The sequence below is a fragment of the Pristis pectinata genome, chromosome 34, assembly GCF_009764475.1.
Source record: "Pristis pectinata isolate sPriPec2 chromosome 34, sPriPec2.1.pri, whole genome shotgun sequence".
In the NCBI taxonomy this organism is placed as follows: domain Eukaryota; kingdom Metazoa; phylum Chordata; class Chondrichthyes; order Rhinopristiformes; family Pristidae; genus Pristis; species Pristis pectinata.
The window spans coordinates 3,288,044-3,310,738 of record NC_067438.1 but is presented as its reverse complement, the minus strand read 5'-3'; the positions used below and the strand labels follow the sequence as shown (position 1 = coordinate 3,310,738).

Genomic DNA, 22,695 nt, shown 5'->3' with positions numbered 1-22,695 from the left:
GAAAGACCATGTCCTACCTCCTCTTCCAATGAACTTCCTCCTGAAATAAGTACAACACAAATCTGAATTGACTGAGACTGACTGTCCACATCCCGACAACAGGAATTTGACCCAAGCTGCTGAAAATTCCCACTTCCCAACACTCACTCCCGCTGACACACAGAGAAAGAGGATATTGCAGAAGGGACATATAACCACATAGAACCACCAAGTAAAAAACCTCACTTCCCACAGATTGACAAAGGACCCTCACACCCACTGCACCAGACCCACTCACAGCTAGTGACAGAAACTGGATTTTAATGTGTGTTTCAGGGGATATTATACGCGGCAATCACAGAAACAATCACCAGCTCAGTGTCAAGATCAGGGTAACTCATTCCCGAGAAGGTTGCAGACTGTCCTGTGATGTACAGTTATTGTGGGAGGCCAGTTTGGGGACAACAACAGTCAAAACATCTGTGGTTTAAATCAGTTGACAACTATTGGTAAACACTGCACATATTTCAAATACATCATTCTGCAGTTTGTGACCATGCACTTTAATTGAACCGAATTGTAATGTCATCTCTCACCTTGAGGAATATCATGCTGTCCCCTTGATCCATCTGTTCCTGTAAATCTGAGAGGTCCTCCTGAATAGAAGTTAAATGCTCTTGAATCTCTCGAAGATTTTTCTCCATTGAATTTAGAATCCTCGCCTCTTCTTCCCTGAGATCTCTGAGTAAGCGCTGCTCCTTCTCAGTGAGAATCTGGTGCAGTTCAGCAAATTGGGATGTGATGTGGGACTGAAGGTTGTGTGACTGTTCCTGTCAAATGAAAGGTGAAAATTAATTTACTATATTGCTGTGCTGTATTTTCTTATGACATGGAAGGTGACTATTCAGCCCATCAAATCTATGCTGGTTCCTAGAGCAATCCCTTCAATCCCATTCCCTCACTTTTTCCCTGAAAAATATTCTCCCTCACTGGCCCATTAACTCCCACCTGCTTCAAATATCACCACCTTCATAAGGTTAATTGCAGTACCCAGTTAACTATTCAACCAGCATGTCTGTGGGACGTGGGTGAAAACCGTCATGGTCACAAGGAGAACGTGCAAAGTTCATGCAGAAAGCACCAGAGGTCAGGGTCAGGATCGAACCCAGGTCACCGGAGCTGTGCTACTCTGCGACTGGGCATTAAAGGGAACAAAACTTCACAACAAGATCAGAAATTCTGCACAGGGAGGCCTCACCCGAACTCTGGAGATCTTCTCTTTCTGTTGCCGCTCCATTTCCTGGACCACTGATTTCTTTTCTGTGAGAGATTCCAAGGAAGATTTAACCCGATCCTCGGAATCAGAGAGTAAAGGAGTTAGACAAAAACATAGAACACCACAGCACAGTACAGGCCCATCAGCCCACAATATTGTGCCGACATTTTATCCTGCTCTACGATCTATCTAACCCTTCCCTCCCACAAAGCCCTCCATTTTTCTATCATTCACGTTTCTATCTAAGAGTCTTTTAAATGTCCCTAATGTACCTGCCCCCACAACCTCTGCCAGCAGTGCATTCCACGCACCCACCACTCTCTGTGTAAAAAACTTACCCCTGACATCCCCCTTATACCTTCCTCCAATCGCCTTAAAATTATGTCCCCTCATGTTCGCCATTGTCACACTGGGAAAAAGTCTGACTGTCCACTCGATCTATGCCTCATGATCTTGTACACCTCTATCAAATCACCTCTCATCCTTCTCTCCAAAGAGAAAAGCCCTAGCTCGCTCAACCTATCCTCATAAGACATGCTCTCCAGTCCAGGCAACATCCTGGTAAATCTCCTCTGCACCCTCTCTAAAGCTTCCATATGCTTCCTATAATGAGACGACCAGAACAGAACACAATACTTCAAGTGTGGTCTGACCAGAGTTCTATAGAGCTACAACATCACCTCGCAGCTCTTGAATTCAATACCCCGACTAATGAAGGCCAACACTCCATACGCCTTCTTAACAACCCTATTGACCTACGTAGCAAACTTGAGGGATCTACGGACGTGGACCCCAAGATCCCTCTGCTCCTCCACACTGCTAAGAGTCCTGCCATTAACCTTGTATTCTGCCTTCAAATTCAATCTCCCAAAGTGTATCATTTCACACTTATCCGGGTTGAACTCCATCTGTCACTTCTCAGCCCAGTTCTGCATTCTATCAATATCCTGTTGTAATGTCCAGCAACCTTTTACACTATCCACAACACCACCAACCTTTGTATCATCAGCAAACTTACTAAAAACATGCCGTGCAGATTCAGGTCAGTTTATTGTCATATACTAATTTAAACTAATTTGGCAGGGGCTGGGATCCTAAGCACTAGAGAAACAAATGAGAGGCTAGAAAGCGTTGCAGATGTCAGTCAGTTGAATAGGCAGGACGGGCAAAAGAATGGGCAGGAGTGAGGAAAGCCTGCTGGATTAAACTACATTTATTTCAGTGCAAGAGGTCTGACGGGTAAGATGGATGAACTCAGGGTGTGGATAACTGTGTGGGAGTGGGATATTCTCACAATTACAGAAACAATTAGGGAGGGACAGGACTGGTACCTTAATGTTCCATGGTACAGGTGCTTTAGGCGGGGTACAGGTAGGGAAAAGAGAGGAAGGGGATTTGCATTTTTGATTCAGGTGAATGTTACAGCAGGAGTCAGAGCTTAAATATCTGGAGGATCATCCAGTGAGGGTTTATGGATGGAGCTGAGAAATGAGAAGAGGATGATCACATAGTTGGGGTTGTACTATAGGCCCCCAAATCATCAACGGGAATTAGAGGAACAAATATGCATGGAGGTTGTGCAGAGTTGCAAGTGTGATAGGATTGTCATTGCAGGGGATTTTAACTTTCCTTACATAGACTGGGACTCACATACTCTTAAGGGTTTAGATGGGGTGTAATTTGATTAGTGTGTCCAGGAAAGTTTCCTTGGGCAATATATAGAGGCCCCTACTAGGGAGAAGGCAAAGCACGACCTACTCTAGGGTAACAGGGCGGGCCAGGTGACTAAGGTGTCATTGGGGGAGCACATTGGGACCAGTAACCATAGTTCTATTAATTTTAAACTAGTTATGGAAATGGACAGAACTGGTCCACAGGTTCAAGTTCTAAATTGGGGCAAAATGAATTTTGATGGTCTGAGATGGGAGCTTGCAAAGGTTGATTTGAGCAGATTATTTGTGGGGAAAGGGACCAAAGGCAAATGGGAGGCTTTCAAAAGGTGAGAGAGTGAGAGCTCAAGGTCTGCATGTTCCTGTTAGAGTGATGGGCAAGGCTGGTAGGAGCAGGGAACCCTGGATAACAAGGGATATTGAGGCCCTGGTCAGGGAAAAGGAGGCGGCATGGGCCAGGTATAGGCAGCTGGGATCAAGCGAATCAAGAGGGGATGCAGGAGTGGACTCAAGAAGGAAATCAGGAGGGCAAAAAGGGGGCATGGGAGAGCTTTAGCAGAGAAGATTAAGGAAAATGGGGATGAGGTCTGAGGTCCTGAAGAATTAGTTTAGCGAGCTAGGCAGAAGGCTGAAGAACAGGACCTCGAGGGTAGCGATCTCAGGATTGCTGCCAGTGCCACGCGATAGTGAAGGTAGGAATAGGAGGAGATGGCAAATAAATGCATGGCTGAGAAGTTGGTGCAGGAGGAAGGGTTTTAGATTTTTGGATCATTGGGATCTCTTCTGGGGAAGGTGGGACCTGTACGGAGAGGACGGGTTACACCTGAACCTGAGGGGGGCCAATATCCTTGCAGCCAGGTTTGCTGGGGTGGTTCAGGAGGGTTTAAACTAGATTGCGAGGGGGAAGGGAACTAGGGGAGTAGGTCAGAGGAAGAAGGGGATGGGGAAAAGTCAGATCTGACAGGTACAGAGGCTTTGAGGAAGGAGAAGCAAGAGTACAGGCTATAAAAGTAGTAAGGTGGATGGGCTAAAGTGCAGTTACTTAAATGCGAGAAGCATCAGGAATAAGGGAGATGAACTGAGTGCTTGGATAAGTACATGGGACTATGATATTGTGGCTATTACAGCGACATGGCTGACATCGGGGCAGGAATGGATATTGAATATTCCTGGTTTTCTGTTTTAAAAGGGATGGGGGGAGGTGGAGAAGAGGAGGAGGGGTGGCGATACAGGTCAGGGACACTGTTACAGCTGCAGAAAAGGTAGATAATGTAGAAAGATCCTCTCTAGAGTCAATGTGGGTGGAAGCTAGGAACAAGAAAGGGGCAGTTACCCTCCTGGGAGTATTCTATAGGCCCCCCCGGTAGCAGTAGGGATACTAAGGAGCAGACTGGGAGGCATTTTTTAGAAAGATTCGAATATAACAGGGTTATTATAATGGGAGACTTCAACTTCCCAAATATTGATTTGCACCTACTTAGTGCCAAGGGTTTGGAAGGGATGCAGTTTGTTAAGTATGTCCAGGACAGATTCTTGACACAGTTTGTTGACAGACCGACTAGAGGGAATGCCATATAGATCTAGTTTTAGGTAATGAACCGGGACAGGTGACAGATCTATTGGTGGGTGAGCATTTGGGGGACAGTGACCATTGCTCCATAACCTTTAGAATTGCCATGGACAGGGATAGGAGGAAAGAGGACGGGAAGATATTTAATTGGGGAAAGGCAAATTATGAGGCTATAAGGCGAGAACTTGGAAGTGTAAATTGGGATGACATTTTTGAAGGGAAATGTACTATGGAGATGTGGTCAATGTTCAGGGATCTTTTGCAGGATGTTAGGGTTAAATTTGTCCCGGTGAGGCAGAGAAGGAATGGCAGGGTGAAGGAACCAATGTGTGAATGGGTGACGAGAGAGATGGAACAACTAGTTAGGAAGAAGGCGGCAGCATACATAAGGTGTAAGCAGCAAGGATCGGACAGGGCTTGTGAGGAATATAGAGTAGCAAGGAAGGAACTTAAGAAAGGGCCGAGGAAAGTGAGAAGGGGACATGGAAAGGCTTTGGCGAGTAGGGTTAAGGAGAATCCCAAGGCTTTTTTCTCGTAAGTAAAGAGCAGAAGGATGGCTAGGGTAAAGGTAGGTCTGATTAAAGACAAAGGTGGGGGGATGTGCCCGGAAGCTGTGGAAGTGGGTGAGGTTCTCAATGAATACTTCTCTTCAGTATTTACCAAGAAGAAGGGTCTTGATGATGCTGAGGACAGTGTTGGTGAGGGTAATTTTCTAGAGTATGTAGATATTAAGAGGGAGGATGTGTTGGAGTTGTTAGAAAATATTAGGACAGATAAGTCCCCGGGGCCTGATGGAATATTCCCCAGGCTGCTTTGTGAGGTGAGGGAGGAGATTGCTGAACCGTTGGTTAGGATCTTTAAGTCCTTGTTGTCCACGGGGATGGTAACGGAGGATTGGAGGGTGGCGAATGTTGTCCCCTTATTCAAAAGTGGTAGTAGGGATAGTCCAGGGAATTACAAGCTGGTGAGCCTTATATCTGTGGTGGGTAAGCTGTTAGAAAGGATTCTAAGAGATAGGATCTATGAGCATTTAGAGAATCATGGACTGATTAGGGACAGCCAGCATGGCTTTGTGAAGGGAAGATCTTGCCTCACAAATCTGATAGGGTTCTTTGAGGAAGTAACCAGGAAGATTGATGAGGGTAGTGCAGTGGATGTGGTCTACATGGATTTTAGTAAGGCGTTTGACAAGGTTCCGCATGGTAGGCTTCTTCAGAAGGTCAGAGGCCAAGGGATCCAGGGAGGCTTGGTCGTGCGGATTCAGAATTGGCTTGCCTGTAGAAAGCAGAGGGTTGTGGTGGAGGGAGTGCATTCAGATTGGAGGGCTGTGACTAGTGGTCCCACAGGGATCGGTTCTGGGACCTCTACTTCTTGTGATATTTATTAACAACTTAGATGAGGGGGTGGAAGGCTGGGTTAGCAAATTTGAAGATGACACAAAGATTGGTGGTGTTGTGGATAGTGTAGAGGGCTGTCGAAGCTTGCAGAGGGATATTGATAGGATGCAGAGCTGGGCTGACAGGTGGCAGATGGAGTACAATCCAGAGAAGTGTGAGGTAGTACACTTTGGAAGGACAAACTGCAAGGCGGAGTACAAGATAAATAGCAGGATTCTGAGCAGTATGGAGGAGCAGAGGGATCTGGGGGTTCATATCCACAGATTACTGAAAGTCACCTCACAGGTAGATAGGGTAGTTAAGAAAGCTTATGGGATGTTAGCTTTCATAAGTCAGGGGATTGAGTTTAAGAGCCGCGAAGTGATGATGCAGCTTTACAAAACTCTGGTTAGGCCACACTTAGAGTACCATGTCCAGTTCTGGTCACCTCATTTTAGGAAGGATGTGGAGGCGTTGGAAAGGGTGCAGAGGAGATTTACCAGGATGCTGCCTGGTTTGGAGCGTATGGATTATGAGGAGAGACTAAAGGAGCTAGGGCTGTTCTCACTGGAGAGAATGAGGATGAGGGGAGACATGATATAGGTATACAAGATATTGAGAGGAATAGATAGAGTGGACAGCCAGCACCTCTTTCCCAAGGCACCAATGCTCAAAACAAGAGGACATGGCTTTAAGGTAATGGGTGGGAAGTTCAAGGGAGATGTCAGAGGGAGGTTTTACACCCAGAGAGTGGTTAGTGCATGGAATGCACTGCCTGGGGAGGTGGTGGAGGCTGATACATTGGTCAAGTTCAAGAGATTGTTAGATAAGCATATGGAGGAATTTAAGATGGAGGGATATGTGGGAGGAAGGGGTTAGATAGTCTTAGGCGTGGTTTGAAGGGCGGCACAACAAGGTGGGCGGAAGGGCCTGTATTATGCTGTATTGTTCTATGGTTCTAAAATCCAAAGAGATTTTATGTATATTAAGGGAAAAAGAATAACTGGAGAGAATAGGTCCCCTCAAAGACAAAGGGGATAGCTGTATGTGGAGCTGTAGGAGATGGGAAAGGTCCCTTATGATGAGAAAGGTCCTTATTTCTCTGTTTTTTTTACCATGGAGATATACGTGAAAACTTCAGAACTAGGAAATGTGAATGGGGAGGTCTTGGGGATAGTCTGTATTACAGTAGAGGAGATGCTGGATGTCTTGAAAGGTATGAAGGTAGACAAATCTCCAGGGCCTGACCAGATTTATCCAAGGACACTGTAGGAAGCTGCAAAAGAAACTGCGGGAGATCTGGCTGAGATATTTGCATCATCATTGGCCACAGGTGAGGTGCTGGTAGACAGGAGGCTAGTGAATGTCATGCCTTTATTTAAGAAGGGCGGCAAAGAAAAACGCAGGAACTTTAGGCCAGTAAGTTTAACATCTGTGGTAGTTAAGTTATTGGAGAGGGTTCTGAGGGATAAGATATACGGACATCTGGGCAGGGGTTGATTAGTGGTAGTCAGTGTGGCTTTGTGCATGGGAGATCGTGTTTTAAGAACTTGATTGAGTTTTTTCAAGATGTGACAAAGAAAGTCAAGGAGTGCAGGGCGGCAGACGTGTTCTATGTGGACTTCAATCAGGCTTTTGATAAGGTTCCACATGGTAGGCTGCTCTGGGAGGTTAGATTGCATGGAATCCAAGGAGAGGTGGCTGAATTGGTACAAAATTGGCTTAATGTGAGAAAGCAGAGGGTGATGGTGGAAGGTTGTTTCTCAAACTGGAGGCCCGTGACTAGTGGTGTGCCTCAGGGCTCAGTCCTGGACTCACCTGTATCAATGATTTGGATAAGAATGTTTAGACAGTTTGCTGATGATGCATAGAAAGGTGGTATAGTGGACTGAAGAACGTTGTCAAAAATTACAGGGGGATCTTGATCAGCTGAGTAAATGGGCTGAGGAATGGCAAATGGAGTTTAATTCGGATAAGTGCGAGGTGATGCATTCTGAAAAGTCAAATCCAGGTAGAACTTTCACGGTGCATGGCATGAAACTGGCAGTACTGTAGCACAGAGGGACTTTGGAGTACAAGTACATGGCTCACTGAACATGGAGTCAGAGGTAGACAGGGTGGTGAAGGCGGCTCTTGGCATGCTGGCCTTCCAAAGTCAGGGCCTTGAGTATAAAACTTGGGATGTCATGGTGCAGTTGTACAGGACGCTGGTGAGGCCACACTTGGAGTATTGTGTTCAGGTTTCGTCGCCCTGCTAGAGCAAAGATGTAATTAAACTGGAAAGAGTGCAGTAAGTATTTACAAGGATGTTGCCTGGACTTGAGGGACTGAATTATAGGGAGAGGTTAGACAAGCTGGGTCTTTACTCCTTGGAGCGTAGGAGATTGAGAGGTGTATATCATGAGGGGCATAGAAAGGGTGAATGCACTCAGTCTTTTCCCCAGGGCTGGGTGATCAAGAACTAGAGGGCATAGGTTTAAGGCGAGAGGAGAAAGATTTAATAGGAACATGAGGGGCAAAAAGGGTTGTATGTATATGGAATGAGCTCCCCAGGGAAGTGGTTGAGGCAGGATCAATAACAACTTCTAAAAGACTTGGACAGGTACATTGATTGGAAATCTTTTGAAGCTTATGGTGCAAACGCTGGTAAATGAAACTCGCTTGGATGGGGCATCTTGATCAGCATGGACCAGTTGGGCCGAGGGGCCTGTTACCGTGCTGTAAATCTCTATGACTCCATGACTCTGTATACACAAGGAGGGAGACAAGTAACGCTGCAGTGAAGTAATCAGGTGATAAGAATGGGTTTGCTTTTACCTTGTAGATTTTAACAGCTTCTTTAACCGGCATGAAGTTGTGAGACTTGTGTTCCCGCGCAGCCGCACAGATCACACAGATCAGTTTCTTGTCCGTTTCACAAAACAGCTTCAGTTCTTCCTCATGTTCCTCGCAGTGAAGTTTACTTTCCTTCTCTTTCGGATTCAAGTTTAAATTTCGAAGTTTCTCAGACAGTCTTGCTAAGGCCCGATTTACCCTGAGGGTGCGGTCCGCAAACACCTCTCTACATTCCGGGCAGGAGTTTCTCTCCGCACTTTCCCAACACCGTGTGATACAGAAGCGGCAGAAGTTGTGTCCACACTCCAGTGTAACCGGATCGGTGAAGAAATCCAGGCAGATGGGACAAATTGCCTCCTCGGTTAAACTCTCGACCTGGCCTTTCGAAGCCATGTTAACTCCCTGCACTTCCTGATTCACATTCCTTTCACTCTCTGCGAGCTGCTGAACCCCTGCAGTACCGCGATTGTCCACCACACACGCTGCAGTCTCAGGGAATGAACGTCATGTTGCTGCAAGTGTCCAGTGTGAATGTATCCGGGCCACTTCCAACTCAACTCACATGAAGGAGGGGTCAGTAAGACATTAAATAAGCCTGGACAGAGCTGAAACCAAAAGAAGGGGTTGGGATAGTCTGTGAAAAGACAAAAAGGGACAGGGCCCGGCGCCAACGAGACCTCAGGTGTTTCTGTCGAGATGTTGCACCTGTTCGGCAGTGGAACCTGTCACCCGCATCTCCGTTCGGAGCCCGGGATCAGGACGGACGGAGACCTCTCTCCCGCCTCATCGGTGTTAAAAATAAAACTGAAATTGATTTTAATATCCATCTGAGCTCTCGCCTCTATTGCAACTGGCCTCAACTCAAACGACATTTGGAGACGCACTGCATCATTTGTCTCAGGGATGTTGAAAGTTGCTGCAACATTCACTCCAGTCTGTTCACAGGTGAAGATGCTATCGGTTTGTGTCACTTTCACGATGGTTCCGTTGCTGGTTGTACAGTTATTAAAATTCACTTTGTCTGTTGATCAGGAACATTGAAATTGTGCAATTCCCTGTCGGAAGCCTAATTGGCTGCACGTCACCCACCCCCGCGGCGTTGAAAATGCATTTTCCCTCCTTCTCCGCTTGTTATCTCTTCAAACCTGTGTCACATTGAACCTCCCACGGACGGAAACAGCTTCCCTCTATTGCCACTCTCCAAACCAGACCCGACCTTGGACACTCTGTCAACTCCCCGCTCAACCTCTCTGCTCCAAGGAGACCCAGCTCCCGCTGCTCCAGTCTCAGCCTGGACCCGAACCTGCTCGTCCCTGAAACCATTCCAGTAAATATCTTCTGCAACCTCTCTGGGACTTTCACTTCATTCCTTCGGTTTGGTGACCAGAAATAGACGCCGTTGTCCAGTTGGGGCCTAACCTGTGTTTAATACAGATTCGACATAATTTCCCTGCGTTTGTGCTTTGTGCCTTTATTTATGAGATCCAAGATTAACGCTGGTATCTCCCTCTTGCTTCCAGACTCCTGTACTAGGTTGTGGTCTGTGTCTCAGAAGATTAAGGACGACAGGGATCACTGCTGCCCGGTCACCCACGACATTTGTGACCTTGGCCTCATCAGTCACCTCAGCGCTGGAGTGGAAGCGAGTCATCCTCAGCTCTGGGAGACCGCTCGGGAAGGAGGAGGTGCATTTCTCTGTGCAGCCAGCAGGTGGGGGAATTGCTCCCAGTCAGATCCGTCCTGCACGGTTGGGGCATCACCCCCAGCGTGCGCTGCCCCGGGGATGCCAGCGCCGGGGACGAGACGGTCGCCCACCTCTTTGCGGCCTGTGGGTTTGCGAGGAGGGTGTGGCGAAAGATGCAGGGCTCTTTGTCACGTTTCATCCTCAGCAGCAGCGTAACAGAGGATTCTCTGATCTACTGGCTGTTCCCAGGGACACACAGAGAGACGGACATTAGCTGCTGCTTTAAGGTCATCAACTCAGTGAAAGACGCCCTTTGGTCTGCCTGAAAACTGTTGGTCTCCCAGCACTGCGAGGTGTCCGTAGGGGAATGCTGCTGACTGGCACATTCCAGGCTGCAGGAGTACGTGCTGAGGGACGCACTGAAGCTGGGTGCAGCCAACGCAAGGGCTCGGTGGGGAAGGACGACAGTTTAGGGTTCTTCTACCACAGGAGGAGGGGTGAGATCAGGCGAGGAAGCCGCTCAAATGTTGTAAATATGGGATTGGGGTATTACCCCAGGGAGCCACACGTGTGGCATTGGTGCTGTTTTTATATAAAAAAGGTAACACTAAGAATTGAACTGTACACAAATGTAAAGGTTTGAACGGCTTTATTATTGTATATAGTTTCTTTTATTATGAATAAAGTTTATTTTGAATAAAAAAATTGCTCCAGATATTCGCTCTCAACTCTCTGCTTTCACCCAGTCGAGACCGAATGTGCCAACAGACTCCAAGAGCACACTCAGTGCTCCCCCTATCCGGCGGCAGTTGTGGAGAATTACTCTGGTCCACACCCCATTGAGGTGGTTTCCTGTCTCCTCACCAGGGAGGGAGCGTCAGCACACTGGAGGGATCACGAGGAACAGAAGTCTGGGAACACAGTGCTTCAGCAGCTGTGCAGGAAGCAGTTAACAACAACAACTGGCACAGATCAGATAGACAGACAGAGTCTTTTTCCCTCAGGGTGGGAATGTCAAATACGTCTGGGCAGATATACAAGTTGAGAGAAGGTTTAAAGGAAATATATGAGGCAAGTTTTTTCACACAGAGAATGGTTGGTGCCTGGAACGTGCTGCCAGGGGTGGTGCTGGAAGCAGATACGACAGCAACATTTAAGAGGCATTTAGACAGACACATGAATAGGCAGGGAAGGGAGGGATATGAACCATGTACAGGCAAGTGGGATGAGATTGAATAGGCACAATGTTCAGCACAGATATCGTGGGCCAAAGGGCCTGTCCCTGTGCTGTATTGTTCTGTGTTCCATGTTCAGCAGTGATGGAGGAAGCAGTCAACAACAACAACTGGCATTTAGGTGCAGTCGCTGAGTAAATGCAGGAAAAATCCCCAAGCGCTCTGTAGTATGAAAGGCCAGAGGTTAGATGACAGTGACAACACTACTGACCCCCATGTTCGGATGATAGCATTGCCTATCAGGTCGGAAGCTATACCACTGTCAATCAGGGGTCCGGCTCCGCCCCATTAGGTAAACACCTTTGTCCTTGCTGGGTCACCCAGACCCCCAGCAGCATAAAAGTGCTGCATGTTTGGTTTTTCTTTCTCTTTTTCTTTGTCCAAGGATGTTGAGGTAAGCTGTGCACTACTTCAGGGAAATTCGTTAAGTACTCCTGAGACCAAAGAGCCAATGTTTGTGCAGAATCAGGGTGTCCAAACATTGTATTGTTTATTCCTTGATCATTTGTACCCAGTTATTGTGTGTGTGTGTGTGTGTGTGTGTGTGTGTGTGTGTGTGTGTGTGAACCTCACCCCCTGTCGCGATTTCCCTCCACATTCATGATCTCATGCTTGACAGTGTGCGAGTGTGCATCTGTTCCCATTCATTCTGTCCCGTGTTTGTCTTTGTTAATAAACCATTTTTAAATTACAAAGACTGTGTGTCCAGACCCTTATCTTCAAGATACCAAAAGAACCTTTCTCACAACACGCTCACACAGATGTATTTCTCAGTCAACATCTGACAGCAAGCCACATGCAGAGATATGAGAGGCGATCAGTAAAAGTCTGGGGCAAACACTGGGGATATCTTCTCCGGCAGTCCCGCAGTGTTGGCGGTGACTTGCTTCATATCTGGTCCAGCTGCGGTGTCTGATGGGGCCAATGTGGGACCTGCAGACTCTGCTGCAGGTGGGGCAGGAGGTGCTTGATGGAGTGGCTGGGGGTGGGGGGTTCACACCTTCCGGCGTTTGTGCTGGTCCTCCTTGTGCCTCTATCAGAGAGACTCGGAGTACTCTTGCCTTCCAGGATGCCTCTCCACCAGTGTGAGCTGTCCTGGGCCAGGAATTCCCACGGCTCAGTGAGGGTTTTGTTTTAAGTAAACTTTGGGAATGCCCTTGAAACGTTTCCTCTCATCTCCTGGGAATCACTTGCTGGCATGGAGCTGGGAGTAGAGTGCTTGTCTCGGGACTCTGGTGTTGTCCCTGCGGACAATGTGGCCTCCCCACTGGAGCCGGTTGTGCTGATCAGAGGCTCGGCGTTGGGGACGTTGGGTGGGGAGAGGACAGTGAGATGGGAGGGTGGGGACAGGACAGTGAGATGGGAAGGTGTGGAGTGTCAGCACTGGACTGGACCAGTTGGGCTGAATGGCCCATTTCACTGCTGGAAGTGAACCTCCCTGGTCCTCACTTCTTCTGTTGTTACGGCAGTGGGAAAGAAAGTCCCTCTTGGTAAAGCACGGGGTGCTGACCATAGGGGAGTCTCAGCTGTGTGAAGGCAGGTGCATCTTGCCAGCACGTCATGTCAGAGAACAACAATAGAACAGAACGTTTGAGTTACCGGAAAACAGCTCACAGTTCTCTGTCCGGCTGCACCGGGCAGGATGTGGTTGAAATGGTGGGAAGGCACAGTAACACTGTGAAGGGAATACAGTCCCAGTGGGAGAGAGACATGTGGGGTTTGGGATCTGGGACCCACTGCAAGGTCTGATTCAGAGCAAGGTGGATTCCCCAGAGACCCACCACACAAATTCCACCCTCACTCCCAGATGCAGGAGGCTGACTCCTTCTGACTGCAGGGGCCTGGGCGATGGAAAAGGGGAGAGGAAATTTGCACATTGAGTTACTGTCCTTTTTGCATGGAGGAAAGAGAGAGGTCTTGTACCTGTGTGCGTCCTTTGCAGTCTGTGACCACCTTGTTGATCCCTGCATGTGTGCTTCACATACGGACTGCAGTAAACGCTGCACAATGAGCGGTGTACACAATGGGGACAATAAACTCTGAACATGGAACAAAATTGGACGTGGTCCACACTGGATGCAGTGCACAGTGACCACAGTACACACTGTGAATGCAGCTCATAGTAAATACTGAATAAAGTTCACACACAAACCACACCACACACTGAGCACACTGAACAGAAATTATTCACTGTATGGAGAACGAACGCTGGGTTAAACACACACTGCATACACAGTGTACACTGGGGTCAATGCACGTGTAATACAGTCATCACAGTATCCTGGACACACTTTCTAGTTTGAACTGGATACAAAAACAATGAACACAACAAACTCTGCATATTATTGCATGCATTGGAGACAGTGTATTGAATGCAGTAAACACGGGGTACAGAGGATGCTCCACACAGAGTGCATTGGTCACCGCCTCCCTGTGGAATCCAACAGACTGAAGGCCAAGAAATTAAAAGACACAAAGGCGAGCTCGTGTTTTCAGAAGATCGGAACCTGGAGCAGGTGAGAGCCATTCGGCCCCTTGAGCCTGCTCTGCCCTTCCCTCAGAACACGGCCTATCTTTTACTTCAGTGCCAATTTTCTGCCCCATCATCGTTGTGCCCTTTAAATCCAGAAATCTTGCGGAGAGAATTCGAAAGATTCACAGCACTCTGGTGGGGAAATTTCTCCTCATCTCAGCCCTGCTGAGGTGACATCTTGTTTTGAGACTGTGACCCCTGGTTCCGCCCCCAGCCAGAGGAAACATCCTTCCTACCTCTACCCTGTGAGACTGTGTCTGTCTCAATCAGACCACCTCTTATTACAATAATTTTAAGATGGGCCCAGTCAGTGTAATCTCTCCGAGGACACTACCCCAGCCCACAAATCAATCTGGGAAACCTTCTCTTCAATCCCTTCATCCCACAGGCTGACTTTGGGAGTGAGACCAGTCCTTTGCACAGTCTTCCATTTGTGGTCTCACCAGGACCTCATACAGGAGATCTTTATTCTTGGATTCACACTACTCCGCATTGAAACCAACAATATGATTTCTGCCGAATTTGATTGCTCAAAGTTTAATCTTCAACGATGTTAATCCAATATAGAACTCAGACTGTGAACATATAAAACACACCCATACCCCATTATTTCACATGGCAGGTGTGGCAACATATTGAGCTCCATATCTAGCGTCAGAACAAGGCCTGCACATAAAAATAAATCACAAGGGGGATCCTGAAGGAGAGGAGGCTCAAGGTTGGGAGAGGTCGAGGGGAAGCTGGGGGAAAGTGAGGAGGAGGCAGTGGGTAATGTTTTCTGCACCTCAGCCCAACTGTGTGTGTGTGTGTGTGTGTGTGTGTGTGTGTGTGTGTGTGTGTGTGTGTGTGTGTGTGTGTGTGTGTGTGAGAGAGTGAGAGAGTTAAAAACAAAAGTGTCAGAGAGAAGGAGAGAGATAGATAGAGAATGGGAGCTCGCACACACTGAGGGACACCTACCCGTGTGTTCCTCTCTTTTTTTTGACTGTCAGCAAGCAAGTCATGCAATCCAATATTTAAAAGAATGTGTGGTGATCAAACTGAAACACAACCTTCTTCACTGTCTACTGTACCATATATTTCAGTAGCATTTGCAAATTCACGATCCATCCCACCTCCAGACTCATCCAAATCATTAAAATGAATGACAACAGCGGACCCAGCACTGATCCCTGCGGCACGCCACTGGGCACAGGCCTCCAGTCCGAAAAACAACCCTCCACTACCACCCACTGCCTCCCACCAACAAGCCATTTGTATCCAATTGGCGAGCTCACCCTGGTTCCCATGTGATGTAACCTTCCAGACGAACCTACAACGTGGTACCTTGTCAAAGGCATTGCGATCGTCCATGTAAACAATGTTACCGCCCTGCCCTCAGGAATCCGCTTGGTCATCTCTTCAAGTCAGTGAGTTGCGAATTCCCACACATAAAGCCATGCTGAATATCCCTAATCAGTCTGTGCTTTTCCAAATGCAGATGGATCCTGTCTCTCAGGATTCCCTCCAGTAACTTTCCCACCACTGACTTCAGGCTCACCGGCCTGCAGTTCCCTGGCTTGTCCTTACAGCCCTTCTTAAATAACGGCACAACATCAGCCACCCTCCAGTCTTCCGGTACCTCACCCTCGGCTCATGAAGATATAAAGTTTTTTAAAGAGGTGATGAAGATGTTTGATGAAGGTAGGTCAGCAGATGTTGTCTCTGTGGACTTAATTAAAGTATTTGACAAGGTCCCTCAGCACAGGCTGATCTTGAAATTCAAGACACGTGAGATCTGTGGTGACTTGGTAGATTGGATTACAATTGGCTTGGCCATTTAACACGGAGGGTAAAGGTGGAGGGGTGTTTGTCTGACTGGAGGTCTGTTACCAGTGGTGTCCCACAGGAATCAGTGCTGTACCTCTGTTGTTTGCAATGTATATGAATGACTTGGATGAAAATATAGATGGGGTGATCAGTAAGTTTGCAAATGACATGAAAATTTGTGGCTTTGTGAATAGTGAGGATGGTTGTAAGAGGCTTCAACAGGATATGGATCAGCTGGAAATATGGGCAGAGAATTAACAGGTGGAGTTTAATATGGATAAGTACGGGGTGTTGTACATTGGGAGATCAAATGCAAGCGAAAGTACACAGTAAATGGCAGGATCCTCTGGAGCATCGATGTACAGTGAGATCTCAGGGTGCAAGTCCATGGATCCCTGAAAGTGACAACACAAGTAGGTTGGGTGATAAAGAAGATGTCCGGCATGTTTGCCTTCATCAGTCGAGACTTTGAGTATAAATGTCAGAATTCATGCTGCAGCTGTATAAACTTTGGTCCGGCTCCATTTGAAGTATTGTGTGCAGTTCTGGTCACTGCATTACAGGAAGGGTGTGGAGGCTTTGGAGAGGTGCAGAAGAGGTTCACAGAATGTTGTCTGGATTAGAGAGCATTAGCTATAAGGAGAGGTTGGACAGCCTTGGGTTGTTTTCTCTGGAGCGGTGGAGGCTGAGGGGAGAGCTGACAGAAATATATCAAATTCTCAGAGGCATATATAGGTTAGACAGTGAGAGTCCTTTTCCAAGGTAGGAATACCAAATCCTAGCGGGTAAGGTGAGAGGGTCAAAGTTTAAAGGGGATGTGAGAGGCAGGATTTTTACACAGTGAGCGGTACGTTCCTGGAAAGTGCTGCCAGAGTGGTGGAAGCAGATAAGATCATGATGCAGATCCTGATGAGGCATTAAGACAGGCACATGAACAGGCAGGGAATGGAGGGTCATGGACAAATGTGATCAGTTTAATTTGGCATCATGGTCGGCACAGACATAGTGGGCTGAAGGGCCTGTTCCTGTGCTGTACTGTTCTATATTCAATGTTCTGAATATCTCAGCTGGGGCAGAATTTCTTCCCTGGCTTACCACAACGTAAGAAGGGACACTTGGTCTGGCCAGGGATTTATTCAGCTTTATGTGTTTAAGATTGCCGGCACCTCCCCTTTTGTCATGTTTCAGGACATTACTATTCTCTTCCCTGAATTCCTCAGCTTCCATGACTTTCTCCACAGATAGAAATACAGATGAGAAGTGTTTATTTAAGACCTCACCCACCTCCTGTGGCTCCACACATAGATGACCACACTGTTCCTTAAAGGGAGCTGTTCTCTCCCTAGTTACTGTTTTGTTCTTCATATATTAGAGAATCTTTCTGGATTCCCCTTTATCTTACCTGCCAGAGCTGTCCCGTGTCCTCTATTTGCCCTCCTGATTTCCCTCTTCAGTGCACTCCTCCATCCGTTATACTCCTCAAGGTATCGCCTGATGCCAGCTGCTTTCACCTGACGTATGTCCCCAACTTTTTCCTGACCAGAGTCTCAGTAACCCCAGTCAGCCAAGGTTCCCTGATCCCACCAGCCTTGCCCTTCACTCTGACAGGGATAGGCTGATCCTGAACTCTTCCTATCTCATTTTTAAAAGCCTCCAACTTGCCTCCCACTTGCCAGATGAGTGGTTACCTGTCATCAGCCTCTACCAATGCACCTTCACAAGTTCCATTCTAATACCACCAAAATTCACCTTCCTCCAATTTAGGACTCCACTTCTGGACAGTCCCATCTTTTTCCATAAATATTTAAAAACTCATAGAATTATGGTCACTGTTCCCAAGGATCTCCCCCACTGACACATCAACTACTTGCTTGGGAGGTGATGTGGTACTTCTGACAGGGACTATGGGCTTCCCTGTGCTTTTAAGGCAGAGACTCGAGGTCCTCAGTGCAATCCTGAATGCTCATTCATCAGCGGAGCAGTTATGGGCTGGGGATTCCCGGAAGTCTTTGAGGAAATCCTGGAGTGTTTTCCTCTGTGCACCTGGTACTCTCTGACACTCTGTTCTGAGCTCTGCTACAGTATGTCCCTGGAGTCTGGTCTCAAGCATGATTACGTGTCCTGCCCAACAGAGCGATTGAATGTGATTTGTGCCTTAACATTGGAATTTGAAAACTAAACTTAAAGCAACAAAGAGGTGGGGAAGCCGTACGCTGGCCTTTGTTGCAAGATGATTTGAATCCAGGTCTTATTTAATTACATCAAGTTCTTATAATAAGGACCTTACATCCGAGCAGGGCCGTACAGTCATGTCTGAGTCATCCTAGGATATCAGACACCTCACAATGTCACGTTGCCTCCAGATCCACCTTCTTATTGTGAAAATTGTTTGTGTGCAGTTTAAAGTATTTTAATCACTGTTCCACAGAATTTATATTTAACCACCTTTTCCCCCTCCTGCTCGACACCTCTATTTATTCCCCGGCCCCTTCTGTCCTTTCTCAGTTCAGTCTGTCCACTACTCTGAAGAACATCTGGAATAGAAGCAGGAGGAGGCCATTCAGCCCCTCACACCTGCTCTCCCATTAAATAAGATCAACACCACATCCCTGTGCTGATGCCATTTCCACTGATTCCCCCTCTTATCCTAAAATCTACCCATGTCTCTCTTGAACATACTCAGTGTCTGAACATCCACAGCCCTCTTGGGTTGTGAGCTCTACAGGTTCACAGCCTGCTGGGTGAATACATTTATTCTCATCTGAATGGCTGTCCCCTCACTGTGACCCCTCCTTCTCGGCACCCTAGTTACCAGAAACATCATCCCTGCATCTACCCTGTGAAGCCTGGAAGAAATTTGTATGTTTCGGATCGATCACCACACATTTTTTTTAACTTCTGGTTGGTATTGCATGATTGCTGACAGTCACACAGAGAGAGGTACATGCGGAAGTGGCCATCACCTTGTGTGCATTCCCTCTCTCCCTCCCTTACATACACACACACACACCCACACACACACACAAACACACACACACACAGAATTGGGTTGAGGCACAGAAAACATTACCCACTGTCCCCTCCTCACTTTCCCCCAGCCTCCCCTCAACCTCTCCAAACCTTGATCCTCCTCTTCAGCCTCTGTCCTGCCCCTCAACCTCCATGCAGCCTCCCTCGGACCCTTTCTCCTTCAGCCCTTTCACTCCACACCCTACTTACACCTCCTTCGTTTCCCGCACAGGCCACTCCTTCCGGCTCCTTCCTCTGGGCCTCGACAGCCTCTGCACCATCTCTCACCCCACCTCCATGTACTCAATCAGCCCAAGTCCTTTCCACTCACTCACTCTCCAGCCCAGTGAACACCTCCCCCCCCCCCCCCCCCAGGGAGTGAAAGGTCAACGGTCTTCACACACTGCTCGCAGTGTGGGTTTCTTTCAGCCCCACCGACTCTCGGACACTCCAGTGCCTCTTTCTCTCCATCTGGGACTGTGGGACATAGGATTATTCTATTACAGCTGTTTCCGAAACAGGGTTAAGCGATGGGCAGGACTGGCAGCTCAGTGTTCTGGGGTAAATATCCTACATGTGTGGTAGGTCAGAGAGGAGGGGGAGTGGCGATGTTGATCAGGGAGAACATCACTGCATTACCGAGAGAGATATTCCTGGCGGAACGTCCAGCGTGGCTGTATTGGTGGAAGGTAGAAATAACAAGGGGTGGGGAAACAAAATTTGTTGGAATTTACTATGGGACCCCAAAAGTCAGTGGGAATTAGCCCACATGTAGGGAGACTGCATTTAAATGTGGGAATATTAGGGTTGTAACAGGAGGCAACTTCAGCTTCCCTCATGTTGCCTAGGACAGACAGAGTGCTGAGAGATTTGACAGGGTAGAATTTGTAAAGCGTGTCCTGGAAAGTTTTCAAAAGCTCTATGTAGATGGCCCTTCCAGAGAGGGGGTTACAACTTGACCTCCTCTCAGGAAGTAAGGCGGGGCAAGTGGTTGATGTATCAGTGGGGGAGCACGTTGGGACCAGTGACCATCACTCTATCAGTTTTAAAATAGTTATGGAAAAAGATAGGACTCCACTTGTGGACCAGATCTAAACTGGAGCAAGGCTAATTTTGATGGTATTATACAGGAACTTATGACTGTTGATTGGCAGAGGCCGTTCACAGGTAAAGGCACATCTGGCAAGTGGGCGGCTTTTAAAATTGAAACAGGCAGATTTCAGGGTCAGCATGTTCCTGTTAGAGTGAAGGGCAAGGCTGGCAGGATTAGAAAACGCTGGTTGACAAGAGATATTGAGGCTCTGGTGCGGAAAAAGAAGTAGGCATGTGTCAGGTTAAGGCAGGTGGGATCAAACAAATCCCTTGAAGAGTCAAATGATGTTGGAGTACACCAATTCTCTTGGTGCAGGAGTCAGAAATCAGGAGGGCAAAAAGAGCACATTGGTCAGCTTTGGCTATGAGGTAAAAGGGAATCATAGAAGTTTTTTTAAGTATATTCAGAACAAAAGGGTAACTAGGGAAGGAAAAGGTCCCCTTAAGGATCAGTTTGCTCACCCATGTGTGGAACCACAGGAGATGGGCGAGGTCTGATTCCTCTTGTTGGTGTTTACTGTGAAGAAGGGCATGGAAGCTGGGGAATCCAGGGAAGAAAATAGTAATGTCCTGAAATATTTTCTAAGAGGAGGTGCAGGCAGTCTTAAACACATAAAGCTGAATAAATCCATGTGGCCTGACTAAGTGCATCGTCGGAACGTTCGGGAAGCCAGGGAAGAAATTGCAGGGGTCCTGGCTGAGATATTCAGAATACTGAACACAGAACAGGACATCACAGGAATAGGCCCTTCGGCATGGGATCCTGGGTGAACTCGCCAATTGGATACAAAATTCTCTTGGTGACAGGAGGCAGAGCGTGGTAGTGAAGGGCTGTTTTTCAGACTGGAGGCCTGTGACCAGCGGTGTGCCGCAGGGATTGGTGCTGGGGCCTCTAGTGATTCTTGTTGATATTAACAATTTGGATGAGAAGGTTGGGCCATGGTCAGTAAGTTTATGGATGTGAGGCGAGAGGGGGAAAAATTTAAGGAGACTGGAGGGGAAACCTTTTCCACACAGAAGGTGGTGGGTGTATTGAACAAGCTGCAACTGGAGCTGGTAGAGGCAGGTACAAATATCATGTTTAAAACACATATGGACAGGTATATTGACAGGAAAGGTTTGGAAGAATATGGTCCAAACACGGACAAATGGGACGAGCACAGATCGTCGCCTTGGTTGGCATCGATGAGTCGGGCTAAAAGGCCTGTTTCCGTGCTGTAGTTTAAAAAAAAAGAAATGGAAGCAATCCATCACTCGGCCTCACTCACGTGGGAAACTAGGACATCAGTCACCTCATTAAGGAATGCATGGTCGACCCAGTGTGATGTTTTGTGTTCTGTGTGCAGGGCTTGTTCTGGACCCAGATAAGCAGCTCAAAATATTCCAACATCAGCTATTTTAAATAATGGGTGTGTTTTATATGTCTGAGTTCTACATTGAATTAACATCAATGAAGATTTAAACTTGATCAAGAAAATTAGGCAGCAATCAGTCTCTTGACTTTAATGTAGGAGGGTTTGAATCCAAGAAAGATCGATATTGGATGCTGGTGAGACCACACATGGAACACCCAACATAGCCCAACAGGGTGAACAAATGTAATTTGGGCCTTAATATTGGAATTTGAAACTTAAACACATAGCAACAATTGGGAAGGTAAAAGTATGTTGGCATTCATTGCAAGTGGATTTGAACTTATATGAAACGTCTTACTGAAATTATATTCATGTCATTATCAAATAATAAATCACATAATTCTATTTCTTTTGTGTTCTGATGTATACAAATATATATTAACGCTTTGGATGAGAATGTGGGTGGCATGGTGAGTAAACCTGCGGATGACACCAACATTGCTGGTGTGGTGGACAGTGAGGAAGGTTGTCTAACGTTACAACAGGATCCAGATCAACTGGGAAGGTGGACAAAGAAGCGGCAGAAGGAATTCAACTCAGACAAGTGTGTAGTGATGCTTTTTGGTAAGTGAAACCAGGGTAGGATATACACAGTGAATAGCAGGGCCCTGGGAAGTGTCGTAGAACCTAGATACCTAGGGGAACAAGTACATAGTTCCTGTAGAGTGGAGATAGAGGTAGACAAGGTGGCGAAGAAAACATGTGGCACTGTTGCCTTCATCAGTCAGGGTATTTGTACAAGAGTGACGTCATGTTCCAACTGGACAAGACTTCGGTGAGAACACATTCAGAGCATTGCATGTGATTCTGGTTGCCTGGCTGCAGAAAGGATGTCATTCAGCTGGGAAGGGTGCAGGAAAGATTCACAACGATGCTGCCGGGACTATAGGGCTCGAGTTACAAGGTGACACTGGATCAATTTGGACTGTTTTAGGGGGTAAGTTCAGAAACATGGGGGGGGGGGGGGGGGGAGTTTTTTTTGCACAGAGAGTGGTGGGTGCCTGGAATGCGCTGCCAGGGGTGGTGGTGGAGGCAGATACAATGGGGGTTTTCAAAAGGCTCTTAGATAGGCACATGAATGTGCAAGAAATGGAGGGATTTGGACATTGAGTAGCCAGAATGCATGAGTTTAGTTGGGCATTTGACTGCAAATTTAATTGGTCTGGCACAACATCATGGGCCAAAGGGCTTGTTCCCGTTCTGTACTGTTCTATG

General features: G+C 47.3%; 1 protein-coding gene across 1 annotated transcript in view; it reads right to left on the bottom strand.

Annotated features, from left to right (window-relative positions):
* The window catches only part of LOC127585816 (uncharacterized), a 73,677-nt gene that overhangs the window by 8,802 nt on the left and 42,180 nt on the right, over nucleotides 1-22,695 (bottom strand). Inside the window, exons 13-16 of the mRNA XM_052043513.1 lie at nucleotides 8,689-9,188; nucleotides 1,238-1,333; nucleotides 576-809; nucleotides 18-334 (exon numbers count right to left, since the gene is read on the bottom strand). Of these exons, the coding sequence (XP_051899473.1) occupies nucleotides 18-334; nucleotides 576-809; nucleotides 1,238-1,333; nucleotides 8,689-9,188 (1,147 nt within the window). The remainder of the gene's footprint in view (nucleotides 1-17; nucleotides 335-575; nucleotides 810-1,237; nucleotides 1,334-8,688; nucleotides 9,189-22,695) is intronic.